Here is a 14,435-nt window from a genome sequence, read left to right on the forward strand (position 1 = left end):
GAAAAAAATCCATCCACTCCTTTTTTTTTTTTTTTTAATCCTCAAAAAACCTAAACACTCTTAATAATCAATCCGTTTGGATTTTCTAATAATGACTTTCTAATATAATATATTAGATTTTCTAATATAATGACATCATATTGCTCATGCTCCGCCCACGACCACTGACGGACTGTCCCGTATTAGCATATTTCCGCCCTCAGCCATTTGTATACTGTCCACCAAGGCAGCACCAATACACATGTGCAGTCCTAAAGTCTCTCTAGTCTTCTAACGGCAGCTGCTGTGACTTAGAAGGTGGGACGTAAACCATATTGCGCGTTGCAGTTTCTCAAATTCGTAAGTAATAGAAGTGCACCATTTATAGTCTTTGGTTGATAGTCTTCTGTTTTTCTAGAATCAAATGTGGATAATTGTAGTTATTCACAACATTTATGATACTTAAGCTCTCGCTTAAAAAGTATATTTTGTAATGTTGAAGTGAGGGAATACAAATCACTTACTCAATCATTTTGCATTAAAACTATATGCTTTTGACTGTTGCTCTACAGTCCAGTCAAGACACTTCACTGCATCTCTACTTTCAGTCAAGGATTTCCATAAATTTCAGGATTAAAGTATCTGCAACCAAATTCCTTTTTCATTCCCTTTGCACCAACTACATGATTACTAAAATCACCTAAAGCCAGTCTTTTTTTCATCATCCTCCTAATTTCACATTTTTGATTGTCTGGATATGTCTGGATATCTTAGCTCTGTTACAGAACCTAGACAGATGTCTTGCTGTCTAGTTCCTGCATAGACAGCTGTGTTGTAAGGCAACTTCCTAACAATCATAGAACCTCATAAGTGGCTGATTTTTAATGCTGAAGCAGAAACTCCACGCACAAATCTCCTAAAAAAGAGACTTGACTATTTCTTTCAATAAGTTGGCGTCAGCATGTTGCTAAGCTAACATAAGCATAAAATGATATAGTGTACTCAGACATTGGGTAAAATAAGTAATAATCTCAGTATTGAAATAAAGAAGCTAATTGTATTTTTCTTGTCCAGCATTTTGGATTACATTTTGGGATTGGCTTCTCTGACAAGGCCTAAATAGTCTTCAGAGGCATTACATAATTAAATTACCTACCTTTTAAAGCAACCTTCATTTCAGAAGCGTGCTTACGATTGCTTAAAATTCTGCCTCTGTAGGAAGTTTTCAAATAGTATTTTTGTGACTACATTATCAATGCAAACCAAGCAGTTTTCAAAGGGAAAATAAGATCTCAAATCTCTTCTCAAGCATTCATCTTTTCTGACTGGTCACTGTTGTTCTTTACAGAAATACAGACAACATGACGAAGACACAGGATCTCCACAGGAGCAAAGCTCGCCCCAGTTCACCGATGAGGCTCCTGGGCCAGAGCTGGTCCAAGTGGCCGAGAAGAACCTTTCCCAGATTGAGAACATCCATGGCTATGTGGCACATGCACATATCTCCCCAATGAAGGTAGGCCCTGGTCTTGGAATCTACACTTCCTGATCAGTTCACCTGTTTTAACATGTGCCATGTTGTCTATCACCTCATTGTCCAAATTCTGCCATGCAGTTATAACTGTGTGTGCCTCACTCTTTACATACACAAAACACAAACACACGTTTTAGGTTTTAGAATGGCTTCCCCTTCTTGCATTATTACAAGAAAAAGCCGGACAACCATATTACTGCTACTGCTTTTGTACATTCAGCTGTTTTTTTTTTTTTTTTTTTGCCACAATCGATCAAAACGAATAACTTTGACTAAAGCATACAATGAGGTCCGAATGAGAAAATGTTGGGCAAATAGAATGATTTTGCTAGATTGGCTCTTAATCCACCAATGCACTTGGTTCAATGTGATTCTCATTATTAGTGTGCAAAGTGCTTTATAACACAGAGGGGGTTTCAGAGCCCACAGGCTCATTGGACATTGATTGGACAACCACACCGCTAAAGCATATGAAAGACTGGCACAATGGACACAAAGACATGTATCCCCCCTTGCTACTTGCTCTTAACTAGCGTTTGTTGCAGGTATACATAAAACATGGGACACATCTTTAATGTTTTTAGATGAGTGGCTTTTAGATGTATTCTATTAGATAATAGCTTTTCTGATTTAAACTTCAGCGGCAATGAAAGTAATAGAGGTGAGAAGTTCAGTTAATTTCTTAAGTTCTTTTGTTCAAAGAATCGATTCAAAGTTCATGATTCAACCATATATTTTTTGCATTATTACTCAGAAAATTCACAGATTTGCCATTTTGCATGAATTTAAAATGCTTTAAAAATGTCTTGATATAATAGTTTAGTATGGTTTCAGTTTCTAAAGGAAAGGTGGCAGGTTCCCATTTTGAAAAGTTTCTCTTTTTCGGTGGCTAAAATTTTGGTGCATTACTAAAATGAATCTGTATTAGCTGTTTTGTATGTTTAATGTATGGTTAAAATGAGCATACAAATAAAAATGATTAAATATTCGATCGTAAGAATTCTGACATAATTTACACACCCTAATCTGGTTCCGAACATGAATTAATTACTCAACACTTAATTCTCAGTTATGAAGAAAATTCTGGTCACTCTTTTGCAAAATAATGAATGGAGCTGTTCAGCTCCAAAAAAAGCATGATAAAAGTGGTCTATATTACATACTGATATGTAATTTGTTACTCATTTACATTTTTTGAACAATATAAGGTTGGGTAAATTTAATAGTGTAAAATAGAATTAATTGAGTTTTTCAGCCATTTTGACAGCCCTAGTTCTATACTGTGTTCAGTCAAATCCATATTACTGAATATTAAGTGTCCCCAACTAGGCAAGCCAAAGGTGACAGTGGAAAGGAACCCAAAATCCATCTGGCGACAGAATAGAGAAGAAAACCTTAGGAGAAATCAGGCTCAGTCAGGGGACCAGTTCTCCTCCGGCCAAATGAACAAACATTATGTGGCTCCATTAGATTGTGGATTGATATCATTCAAAATATTTCATGTAATTCTTTCTGCTTGAAGATCGGCATACATCACGCCAGAATTTGGTTGGGGGGAAGACTTTTATATTTGATTTTATATTTGCCACAGTGCATTTATTGTTGGCTTCTTTGAATATGTATGTGAAATTGCTCAGCCCTTTACAGCCCTGAGTGGAAGGCAGTAGAGTGACTCTGTCCAGAGAAGGTGAATATACTGTGAGGCAGGAAGTGATATGTTTGTGTGAACATTTACTAGGACTCGTCCTGCGCCTGTTGTGCTCCAGCGCTCATTTCTGCCTTTAGATTTATGACCCCATGGCAAGCTCCTCCTCAGTCCTGATCAGAGCCTAAGCCAAAAGCATGCACACAACAAACCACACATGAGAAATCACACCTGCCACTTCTCATAACCTCATAACTTTAAGGCCCCTCCATATACACTAAGATATTTCCTGTATTTCTGCTGTAATTATGAAACAAACAATTGTTTGTTTTAAAAGTTTTTTTTATTGATATATTGAATTAATTCAAGTGGTTATTTAATTTAATATTTTAAATTGACCACAATTCATTTTGTGATTCATACAGTAATATTCTGTATTCCAGAAATCTGTTCTTTAATAAAAACCAATAGTTTTAATAGGGGAAATCTATCCATCCATCCATTCTCCAAACTGCTTTATTCCCTGCAGGGATGCTGGAACATATACAGGTACAGGAATATGCAGAAAGCTTAAAGTCCCCCTGTAGTCAATAATTGAATCCCTTAAAACTCATCTTTGATCACCAAAATTACATATTTAAATGGTTTTTTTTCCTGTGGAAAAAAATTCTTCATGCCTTAAAATAGCTTGACTGTAACTACAACCTTGCGTCATGGTTTGTCTTAAAGCATATTAAAAACACAACAGACATATAAACAACAGTAAAAAACAAACAAACTTGATTTCACCACAGGGGGTCTTTAAATATATATTAACCTTTCTAATGTACATGTTAGAAATCAGTAAATCTAAACATTTCTTCATAATTGCATAAAAGTTAAAAATAAATAAATAAAACCAATTTAAATGCAAAGAGTACATTTCTAAGAATATGGTACATGTGTTTTGAACTTCTTCTTTTTTAAATTCCTTTTTCTCTATTGTGGACACTTTTAAATGCTATTGACCCAGTAATTTATCATATGACAATTTGACAAGGATACTTTGTGAGGGAAACTTTTGGAGATTAGTTGTTCAATCCATCGCAGTGGTGGGTTCTATTGCCACCTTGTGTTACATAGCAGTCGTTGCAGTTGTACATGTCTCAAACTGCTGATACTGGTCATTATGTACCAATGATTTATATACGTTTGCTACTGAATGTGTTCATGGAGGTGGGAGTGACATGGTTGAGACTGACATTCTATCCCAAGAGTCTTTTCATATGTGAATTTGTTTTACATTGAGTTTTATTGTATACATTTGTATCTTTGTATATTAAAACAGTCTGCATGATCCTCATAGTTGCCATTTGGGATTAATGTTTCCATCCCGGTGATTATATACAGTCTGTGTTCCATCAACATAAGCGTCCTTGTGATACCACTCTCCGTTTGCTGACTCTTAGGCTTTGTCTCAAAACCTAGTGAGCTTGCCTAGCCTAGGCTAGGACTGCATTTTTGGGTATCATAGGACGTTCAAACATGCATGTGATGCCCCAGACCGATGACTAGATGAGCAGCTCACTAGCTCTAAATCCTTACTCCTCATTTTGTCCTATTGTCTGTCCTCTCTTTATCCTCTTCTCATGATGATGCAATTGTAGGCAATTTGAAGTCAAGCTTATATTGTAATACTATGAGTTCAATGCCCCTCTGTAGGTTGAATCACTGGAATGCATCTTCGATGGGCCATCCGCTGTAATGAACGAGGAGAGTCCTCCGTCTCCTACTACTCCTACTACTCCCCTCTCCAACCCGTACCCTCAAAGTCCTGTGACCGTCCAGGTAACAGTCACCCCTCCGACTTGGCGAGCATCTTTATGTGCTTCTGATGTAGTATCTGTGGCTTGCCAATTCTGTGTTTGTCATATGGCTGTCAGTGGTGTGGTCTGGTGTCGGTCATCTCCGTGTGATGAGAGTGGCTGGTCGATACAGCTTTTTATCGTTTCATGAGGAGTCACATACGTTTTATCAGACAGGCTTGATGCTGACACTAGAGGGTACATTACAGTGCCTCTCGTTGGTCCGTCCTGTTTGTATAAGCAATATTTCATTTTGATTAGTGCATGAGCCTGCTATAATCTACATATGTGGGTTCTAGTTAAATTATCAACTTGTATAGCAACTTGTTTCAAATGCAACAGTTGTTTGTCTATGAATGTGGAAGCGATAGCTTTGCTGTTGCATTCATCATCTGTGGGTGCATGCTGTCATGCATGGAAGCACCTTTGCTTCCAGAGCGCATGGCCAGTGTTTTTCCGTGCTGTAGATTCCAATTAAAGCCTTGGTTACTGCATGAAATGGTCATGTTATATGAATCTGATGATGGCAAATTCCTGGTTTACTCCTTTTCTGACTGCACATAAACTAGGTCTTGGGATATATGAGGTGAAAGTGCTAATTCAGGAAGTTTGTATTTTCTTTGCCACATGCTTCTAAGAATGAGGCAGTATTGGTATGGGTTTGAGGTGAGGCTGTGTCCTTCAGTCACTTTTCTCATACAAATCATGAGCCTTGAGCTGCCTCCCATTTCTCGTCAGTGACGTCAGTCCTGATAAATCTTCCCATGAGGCAAAGTTGAATGGCTTTATCGCACGTTCAAGAATGCATTAGGCGAGCACGACAAATGCAAAGAGGTCAAGGTTCCAGAGTGCCATCCCCTACAACCCGGGAATTTCCATAGGCACAGGAAAGGATATTGCCCTGCCTCATCTCCAAGGCAATGTGAGGAAGAACGGGAAAACATCGTCCTCTCTTTGATCACAACGCAGCATAGAGACACTGCAGCCGTTTATCAGAGAGTACTGTCTGCATCGCAAACCTCTGGACTCATTTCTTTCAGGCAGTCAGAGAGGAGCGCAGTCAGTGCTAGCCAAGTCAAGCACCCAGTCTCACTCTCTCAGTCAGCTTCCTGCTGACTCATTTTGAGCTGGAAGAGACGAACGCAGGCACCTGCATCTGCTCGCATCCCACCACTGCACAGCCGCGATCGCATCAGCGTGCCAGGAACTGCACCAGCCACAGCAGCGAGAGAGAGAGGGAGAGAGAGAGAGAGAGAGAGAAGGTGAAACGAGTAGCGTTACTGGGGGCTAGACTGATTGTAAAGTGCTTTATTTCTGCTGCAGTTTACGTGCGTCAGGGAGCCTGTGTTTTTCTCTTTCCCTGCATGCTGCTCTTCGTAGGTACCTGCACCGTATGTTTTTGTCGCCGACGCGCACTATGTGCAGAAACTGGCTTTAAGATGCCTGCGTAAGAAGAGGTGGAGGGGGCAGGTCAGAGTCGGGAAACCAGTTCTATTTTACCGGAGCGTGAACCCCACACACGCACACTCCAGCCTCAGCCCACAATGCTCAACTCGGTGTGGTATGCTAAAAAGATGGGTCGCCGGATCATGGGTACCCTCAGGAGAACCAAGAGGCGGCGTCTGCACTTGTTGGTAGGTCTGGAACTCCGCAACAAGAAAAAGCTGCGTCTCAGTCACGGCAGTGAATTCTTTTGGTAAAGCAGATGATAAATGCTTAACCCCTTAGCTGTCACCCCCCTTTTTGAGAATGGACATTAAAATGCACTATTCAAGCTTAAATGCTTGTAATTCAAGAATGCTTTGGAGTATAGACCTAAGTTTGGTCTTGTTTTAAAGGTAAAAAATTGCAGATTATTGCTGAAGTGAAAGCACTTAAAAAAATTAAAGTATGAAAAAGTTATGGAAGTTTAAATTTACATTAATTCAAATATAATTTATTAAATATTTTTATTTTATATAAAATATATATTTTACAAAATATGTTTTACAAAAAAATTACTATAAATTCAAAGCCAAATATCTAACCAAGTTGTGTTCCAAATTTGAAGTTGATATCACAAAAAATGAAGTTCCCATGAGATTTTGTTTAGGCGTATTACCAAAAATAGCCACCGGGTGTCATTGAATTCCATTGAATTTTACTGTATGCATTCTACCATAAAAAATTAATAAATTTCTGTCCAAATATCACTTCTGTCACAAAATATGGAACCTTGAGACTCAGACCTTTCTGACAATATGTGTTTTGTCAAGATTAGAAAATATTTTGATCATAAATTATGAAACATAATGATGCCAAAAAGGGGAGGAGCCTGATAAAATAATTTAGAGTACCGTTTCTATGGAAACACAATGTCCAATTTCAAAACAGTTTTCACAGGATGAATTCTGAGATTGTAAGCTTTCAAATGATACCTAATTTATGATAACTAATAAAATATGTAATATAATAAAAAAAAAGCGATAAAAAATATAATACAATATTTTGGAAGATAATATATATTATACTTTTTAGAAGATAATATTATTTTATAATTTTTTTTTATTGACAAATACTAGATTATATATTTTCTAATGAAATTTTAGCATAAAAACCAACATATCAATTATTAAAAGTGTGTGCGTCAACTTTTTGTGACGGAGGTCAGAACTCCTGTTATTATGTCGATTTTTTGAGGTGCACTCTTGTCATAAATTCATCTATTTCTGTTCCTACATAATTTATAACAAAAAAACAGTCCTAAATATCTGTTTAGGAGTCTTAGAACTTTACAACGATATATAGTTTGTCATAATTAGATTAGGATTAAATAGTAATATAGGCAAGTAAAGTTAGGTGTCCCGTATACGGGACGGTGACAGTTAAGGGGTTAAACTTAGTTTTGGATGTTGACAGAAGTTACTTGATTTGCCTTGTATACAATTTATTGTGCATCATTTGCAACTGCATTCATCTGATTCGTGAGAACTTAGTAATATGTGTTTTCACCCAAAAGACCGAATGGACCATATGGACGCCTTAGATTGTGAGAAAGCAGAGTAGCATCATTTTTTCTTAGCACGTCATGGAGTCTGAAAGGCACTGATTGACAGACTGTCTCGTAAGGCCACAGTAAAGTCCTTTGTTTTGTTGTGTGAAATATGAGCATTGATCTGCGTTTACATTGTGGCAGTCACCTGCGTGAGTGTGTGATGTCAAACACACATCAGTGTGTTTCGATGAGAAAATGTGAAAGCACATATCTCTTCCCTCTGCTGCCTGGCAACCTGCGTGCCTCTGTCATGCAGCAGTGCTCGCTGTGTCTTACACACACACACACACACACACACACACACACACACACACACACACACACACACACACACACACACACACACACACACACACACACACACACACACACACACACACACACACACAAGCGTGCACGTTACAGATGTGAATGGTAGCGGTGCTTTGCCACTGATCCAATCATGATTGTTGAGACACTGGAAAGATTAAGCTCATTTAACTAGTCAGATTTACTGTAATGGTCCCTAGTCGCTAAATGATGCATGTAATTTGTTATCATATGCATGTTACATGTTTAAATACCCATGGTAGCTTTGGTTGTGCCTATTTATGGGTTTGCTTGTTTGTGTGTATTTACTTGCAGTCCCTATCAAGACACAATTGTTTTGCTATTGGCTTCTACATTTAAATCATTTAAATAATGTACCCGGCACCTTAAAACCCAACAGATAACCAGTCATTGTTCAGGTCAAAGAAGTGAGTGTGTTTGGATGTTTAGGGATGTTCAATTAGCAGTATTGAATACATGTGGAGTCTGCACACAGAACTGAAACTCAACAGATATCCACAGAATTGGGATGCGCCTTTTTAGGGCTATACAGATTTCCTGATTTGATTCTGTAGCAGACTGTTTTCATTAACCGGTAACTTTATTTATAAATAATACTTTTTAAGTTCTTTTTTTTTTATGCCATAGCCTTCTTGGCTGTGCTCCGACATATCTTACAGTTTCGTATCTTGTCATCGTTAAAAGATCAGCCTTGGCAGAGTCATCAGAGTCCGTTTAATGCGCTGGCATTCTCAACAACACTGACGCTGAAAATGGGAGAAACATTGTGCCACAACGGTACCAACATTTACCATGGATTTATTGTAGAACACTAACTGTAACCATGGTATTGTGGCAGAAATGTGTGATATATTAATATCAAATTTGATAATATTATTAAGGTAGACATGTATTACATGTATTAAAGGAATGGAATATAATTCTTGTATTTTTTATTGTTAAGCTATAACAGTTTTTGTGCATTTGTATTTATACCAAATGTCATTAGCCTACTGTTTTTTCATAACAAATACCACAGAAATAATACTTTTTACCTTGGCAATGAGGTGTTATATGTGGTTTTAACTGTGGTTATTGTGATCTTCAAATGTATGATACTATGGAAAACCAATAGTTAATTTTAATATGAGTAGAATCCTAGCTAATACAGTCAGAAAATGTAAAATTTACTTTATAAAAATTAGGTTGTTACAATTTTTCAAGATGTTTTTGTTAATAAAAATAAATGTATATCTACATCCCAGCTCAAGCTACTGTCAACTCGAATGTTTGTAAAAGACTAAACATGTACAGTAATATTATTAAATTAATATAATTATTCCATTTTCCATTACTGCAAATAATTTAACCTATATTAGACCAAACACTAACATATATTTGAGATGGGTACCTGTTAATCATGTTTGTGCTTTGATAGTTAATCTGGTGCATCTGAGTGCATTAATGTATTGAGGATCTCTTTTGATAAAAGTAAATTCATGGGTTATAGTTTTGGGCAGGATCATCAGCAGCAGTTCTTTCATGTTCCCTGAACAGAAAAGGCTTTTATCAGAGGCTGAATACAGAGAAAGGGTGGTGACAGGAATAGCCAATACATCATTTGTGGATTCTGACTCTGCTATCAACATCTATTGAGAAGCTGACCAGCAGTCTGACCCTGTCAATAGCTGGCCTAATTTGTCTGCCATTGTGTGGCCTATGGAAGATTTGAAAACGGATATCCAGCGTTAGGTGCCCATTCTAGCTATAGAAAGAGTCAGACGGTACCTTCATGCAGTAGCTGTTTTAGTTGCTCTAACACATGCTTTTTTTTATCTCATTCTTTTACTCTTAACGTGTTAAGACGGTCAGATCCATGAGTTACTATTATTGGTGTGGATTCCCCATGCTGCTCAGTGCTGCAGCGTGGTGGTTTAATCGTCAATTAGCAAGGTGACAGGATGGCTCGGTTCTGAGAGGCGACTATAAATGGGCTTTGCTGGCATCTCATTAGATATGCACACAGTGTATTCGGGGATAATTTGGAATTTATTATTGATGTCCTGCCATATCTATTGGCAATCTTTTCAGAAGGAGGTGGTGGTTTAGCATTGTTGTTTGGGATGCCATCTTACCCTCCGAATCAATAGTTAAAGCTAAGTCCAGACAAGCCAATTCTTCAGTATAATTCAGTGGTGTTTATGTGCAGAAGGCTTTATCTGATTGCATGAGGGGATGCAACACTATCACAGCGCTTGAGCCAGCATGGTGTTGACACGCGAATGATAATGTTTTCGTACCATCCAGTCCCTGCTGTAGGCTCTAGTGCACTAATGAATATGTCAACAGATGAAGCCGAAGAGCATGTTTACTGTGGCTTCTGGTGCGAGACAGGGGACCGGAGCATGCTCGGGAAATCCTGCTGGCTCTCTTAGATGTGCGAGCAGTTGCCATGGCTTTATGCTCCTAAGGGAGTGGAGGCAGAGCCTGGTGACAAAATCAGCCAACTCATCCGGCACCTGTGGCACATCTACGGAACTGATGAACGGAAGAGGTTCCTTCTGAGTACCGGTGTTAAAGATCGGGTACTATATCCACAGCGAATGGTAATGCAACTGATCCGGACCTGGAGAATACTTCATACCTTTTTGTGCTTTTTTTCCAAAAAAAAATTATATTTTTGGTCTAATTACTGACAACTACTACACTTTTGATGGCATGGGAAAGCTTTCTCGGAGGAATGGAGATTGAACTTTATTTTGGAATGATGCATGTTTGGGTCCCGGTTTTCACTTTATGAAAAAAACTGAGGGTCAGTTTTTAACACTTGGAAGCATTGTTGGCTGGGCTGAGTGACATTCCCAATTGGACTTGGATAGGCAGCTGTTAATCATTCAATGGCCTTTAAATTTAGTATCTTGGAAGCACATCGAATTTCACAGATGGTTTCATTGGACCAAAGTAGTGCCAACTCGTAATTTGTCCAGCTACTGATCACCGTCTTTGAGTTTGCTTCCCCATCTTCTTGTGGCTGATAAAAAGGCAGCTAGCTTTGCGTAGAATACTTACTTTCTTCTTTTCTCTCTGTCTTCTAATTTAATCTCTGTGGTGCATCTGAAGCAAAGCAGAGTTGGATGGTTGTTGCTGTTTCACTGGCCAAGTTTTGAACGCCATGGAGTATCCAGGGTCATGAGGCTTTGTCCTGATGAAAACTCCTGATATGGCACAGCACAGGAAGCCACACTCATAATTAAGGAAGTTGTTTGGAAATGCTCTTAGACTTTGACTAGATTTGTTTTCCTGTTTTTGTCATCGACACACTCCCGAGAAGTGACTGGCGTGCATCCATAGTACATTTGCAGTGATGAACTACATTTTCGGTGGAAACACCCTGTACACCAGGGGAAGTCGAGGCGGCAGCACCAGTTCGGCCCATGGTGGTTCATCTGGACCCAAGCTTAGACAGTGGTCCATACGTAGTTCCTCTGAGGAGACTGCAAAACAGACCCCGTCCCGCTGGCGCAGAGTCCTTGCCACCCTCACCCACCTCAATACCTTCTCTGACTGCATCATGTCAAGCACAAGTCAGGTAAGTTCTGCAAGCTCATGCAGAGGTGCAACAGGACACAGACATCAAGAGATAATGTTAGCTTTCAATCCTTATGAGTCAATGACAAGCTAATATCTCTTTCAAATAAACATGTTGGTGTGTTTCAGTGTTTACTTCCACTCTGTCGTGTTTTTTAATATATATACAGTTGAGCTAACAGTGCTGTTTAGTATAATTGTTGATGATTTTTTTTTGGCTGTTTGTCTCAAGACCTTTGATTGCAATGACAGATTATGAACTTTTGAAAGTTTTTTTTTATAATTGTAAGTAGTTTAATTTAGAGCACACAAAACTCCCTAGAATTCACATGCTTTAAATTCTATTCTATTCTATTCTATTCTATTCTATTATATTATATTATATTATATTATATTATATTATATTATATTATATTATATTACATGGCTTGGTTGAATTCCAATGTAGAATGCGGTCTGTTATTTCTTGATAACAGACCGCTGTGAAGTATAACACACCGTTGCCATGAAAAACAGAGCGTTGCTATGGTCGCAGGATTCTAACCGTAGAGACGGAATGGACTATTTTCTTTAGCGGAAGCAATACAATCGTTTTTAAATCAATAAACTCCTTTTTAAAGTTTTCCTCCGCTTCGCGTCGGGGTCTTAGGTATTTGCTGTAACAACCGCCTCGCTCTACATTATCCCTTACATATTATATTATATTATATTATATTATATTATATTATATTATATTATATTATATTATATTATATTATATTATAATACTGTTGTTTGCAATACTGTTGCCAGAACAATGTTAGTTGTCAGTTGACAGGCCATGTGATTAGTTATCCTATTAATTGTGTTTAATCGTTGAGCTTACACTATGTGATCGGCGCATATGCTAATAATTCACAAATAATGCCACTACATGTAGTAGCAGAATTTCTTGCCCAGTCTCTTGTTCCTTTGTAATTGTAGTCAGGTGAAAATGATTTGACAAATAGCAGCAGTTTCACTGAAGGTCAGAGAGATAATTGAACAGTTGAACCCCCTCACATAGTGTAAAAGAAACTCTCTTTTAAAATAAATCTCTGCACATGCATGAATATGTAAGTATTATGCAAAACACTGTATACTTATTTTTAAATTGAAACTCAAATATCCTTTTCAAAATAATTATTACTACTAAATTGTATTTTCCATTTACAATTTACAGTTGTTGGTATTATGTGTTAGTTAGTAGAGAACATACAAGCAAAATTGTCCAAGAACCTTGTGTTCGTTGTGTGGCCAGTAGATGGCACTGGAACTGCATTGTTTTCTGAGGTAAAATGGCTTGCTGTAAACTTGATCTGAATCCTGACCACATCCTTAATTTTGGATTTAAATCTCTCACTTGCACCTGAAATGAGCAAAGTTTAAGAAGCTTAAACCGTGGTCTACAGGGGGGCACACTGTTATTATTAATAATACCATTATACTGTTAATAAATGCGATAAATTTGAAGCATTCAGAGAGTTAACTTTTCAACTTTTCAGCACTTTTCAAATTACAAATAGACTGATTCTCACTCGGAAAACTAATGCTGTGTGTTTGACACTGTAACATGACATTTATTAAACTGCACTTTAACCTGCTCATTGTATTTGAGTTCATCCCAGCTGACACACGTACTATACATGCTGAAGCAGTGGTTGTTAACAGCTTGGCACACTCAGACTCATCAGTTCAAATCCACTTATAAAATCACCCTCCAATCCAATGGCCCGAGTTGTCATGTCAACGCAGCTATTCTAGGCCATTTCTCTATTCATAATATTCCCAAAGGAAAGATCCTTTGCATCTATACACTTATGGTAAGCCATCTGTCACAAAAAGGGGTCATATGTAATATACATTATTTTGTATGTTCTTCTGTTGTATATGTATTCTTTTATTATTGAGTAACATTGATTGAATGAAACTGAAATTCAGACCACAAACAAATATTTGTGCACTTCAGGCGTTAAAATCTAATGGACAATCGACTTAAAGATCATTTTTATATATAATATCGGTAACACTTTACAATGAGTAATTCATTAGTTAAATCATTAGTTAATAAAAATCCAGCTGTTCATTGTTTGTTCATATTCGCTCACAGTGTATTAACTAATGTTAACAAATACAACTTTTGATTTTAATAATGTATTAGTAAATGATGAAATTAAAATCAACAAAGATTAAAAAATGCTGTAGAAGTGAAGTTCATTATTAGTTCATGTTAACTAATGTAGTTAACTAATATGAAACCTTATTGTAAAGTGTTACCATATTATCTTATTCATCCTGACTATGATCACACAGAACATCAGAGAAAAGCTCCCCACAAACGCAATGCTGACTCGAGCGACGCAAGGAGGTCAGATATTGTTAATTATGTGGGTGAGGAGCTGTTTGCTAGATGGATCCCCCTCATGCGAGGTTACAGTCGCTCTATGTGTGTTGGCGCTGTTTCAGCAGGCTGGCTTTGTATGT

General features: G+C 37.7%; 1 protein-coding gene across 41 annotated transcripts in view; it reads left to right on the top strand.

Annotated features, from left to right (window-relative positions):
- The window catches only part of dlg1b (discs large MAGUK scaffold protein 1b), a 133,017-nt gene that overhangs the window by 55,512 nt on the left and 63,070 nt on the right, over positions 1–14,435 (top strand). For 27 of the 41 annotated variants that reach the window (XM_079877298.1, XM_079877306.1, XM_079877307.1 and 24 more), the window contains one exon: positions 1,328–1,495. In XM_079877298.1, the coding sequence (XP_079733424.1) occupies positions 1,328–1,495 (168 nt within the window). Of the gene's footprint in view, positions 1–1,327; positions 1,496–4,859; positions 4,986–6,455; positions 6,637–14,435 lie in introns of those variants that run through there. The other 14 variants (XM_079877324.1, XM_079877327.1, XM_079877292.1 and 11 more) reach the window with 2 other exon arrangements.

Source organism: Squalius cephalus (assembly GCF_949319135.1).
Source record: "Squalius cephalus genome assembly, chromosome: 7".
In the NCBI taxonomy this organism is placed as follows: domain Eukaryota; kingdom Metazoa; phylum Chordata; class Actinopteri; order Cypriniformes; family Leuciscidae; genus Squalius; species Squalius cephalus.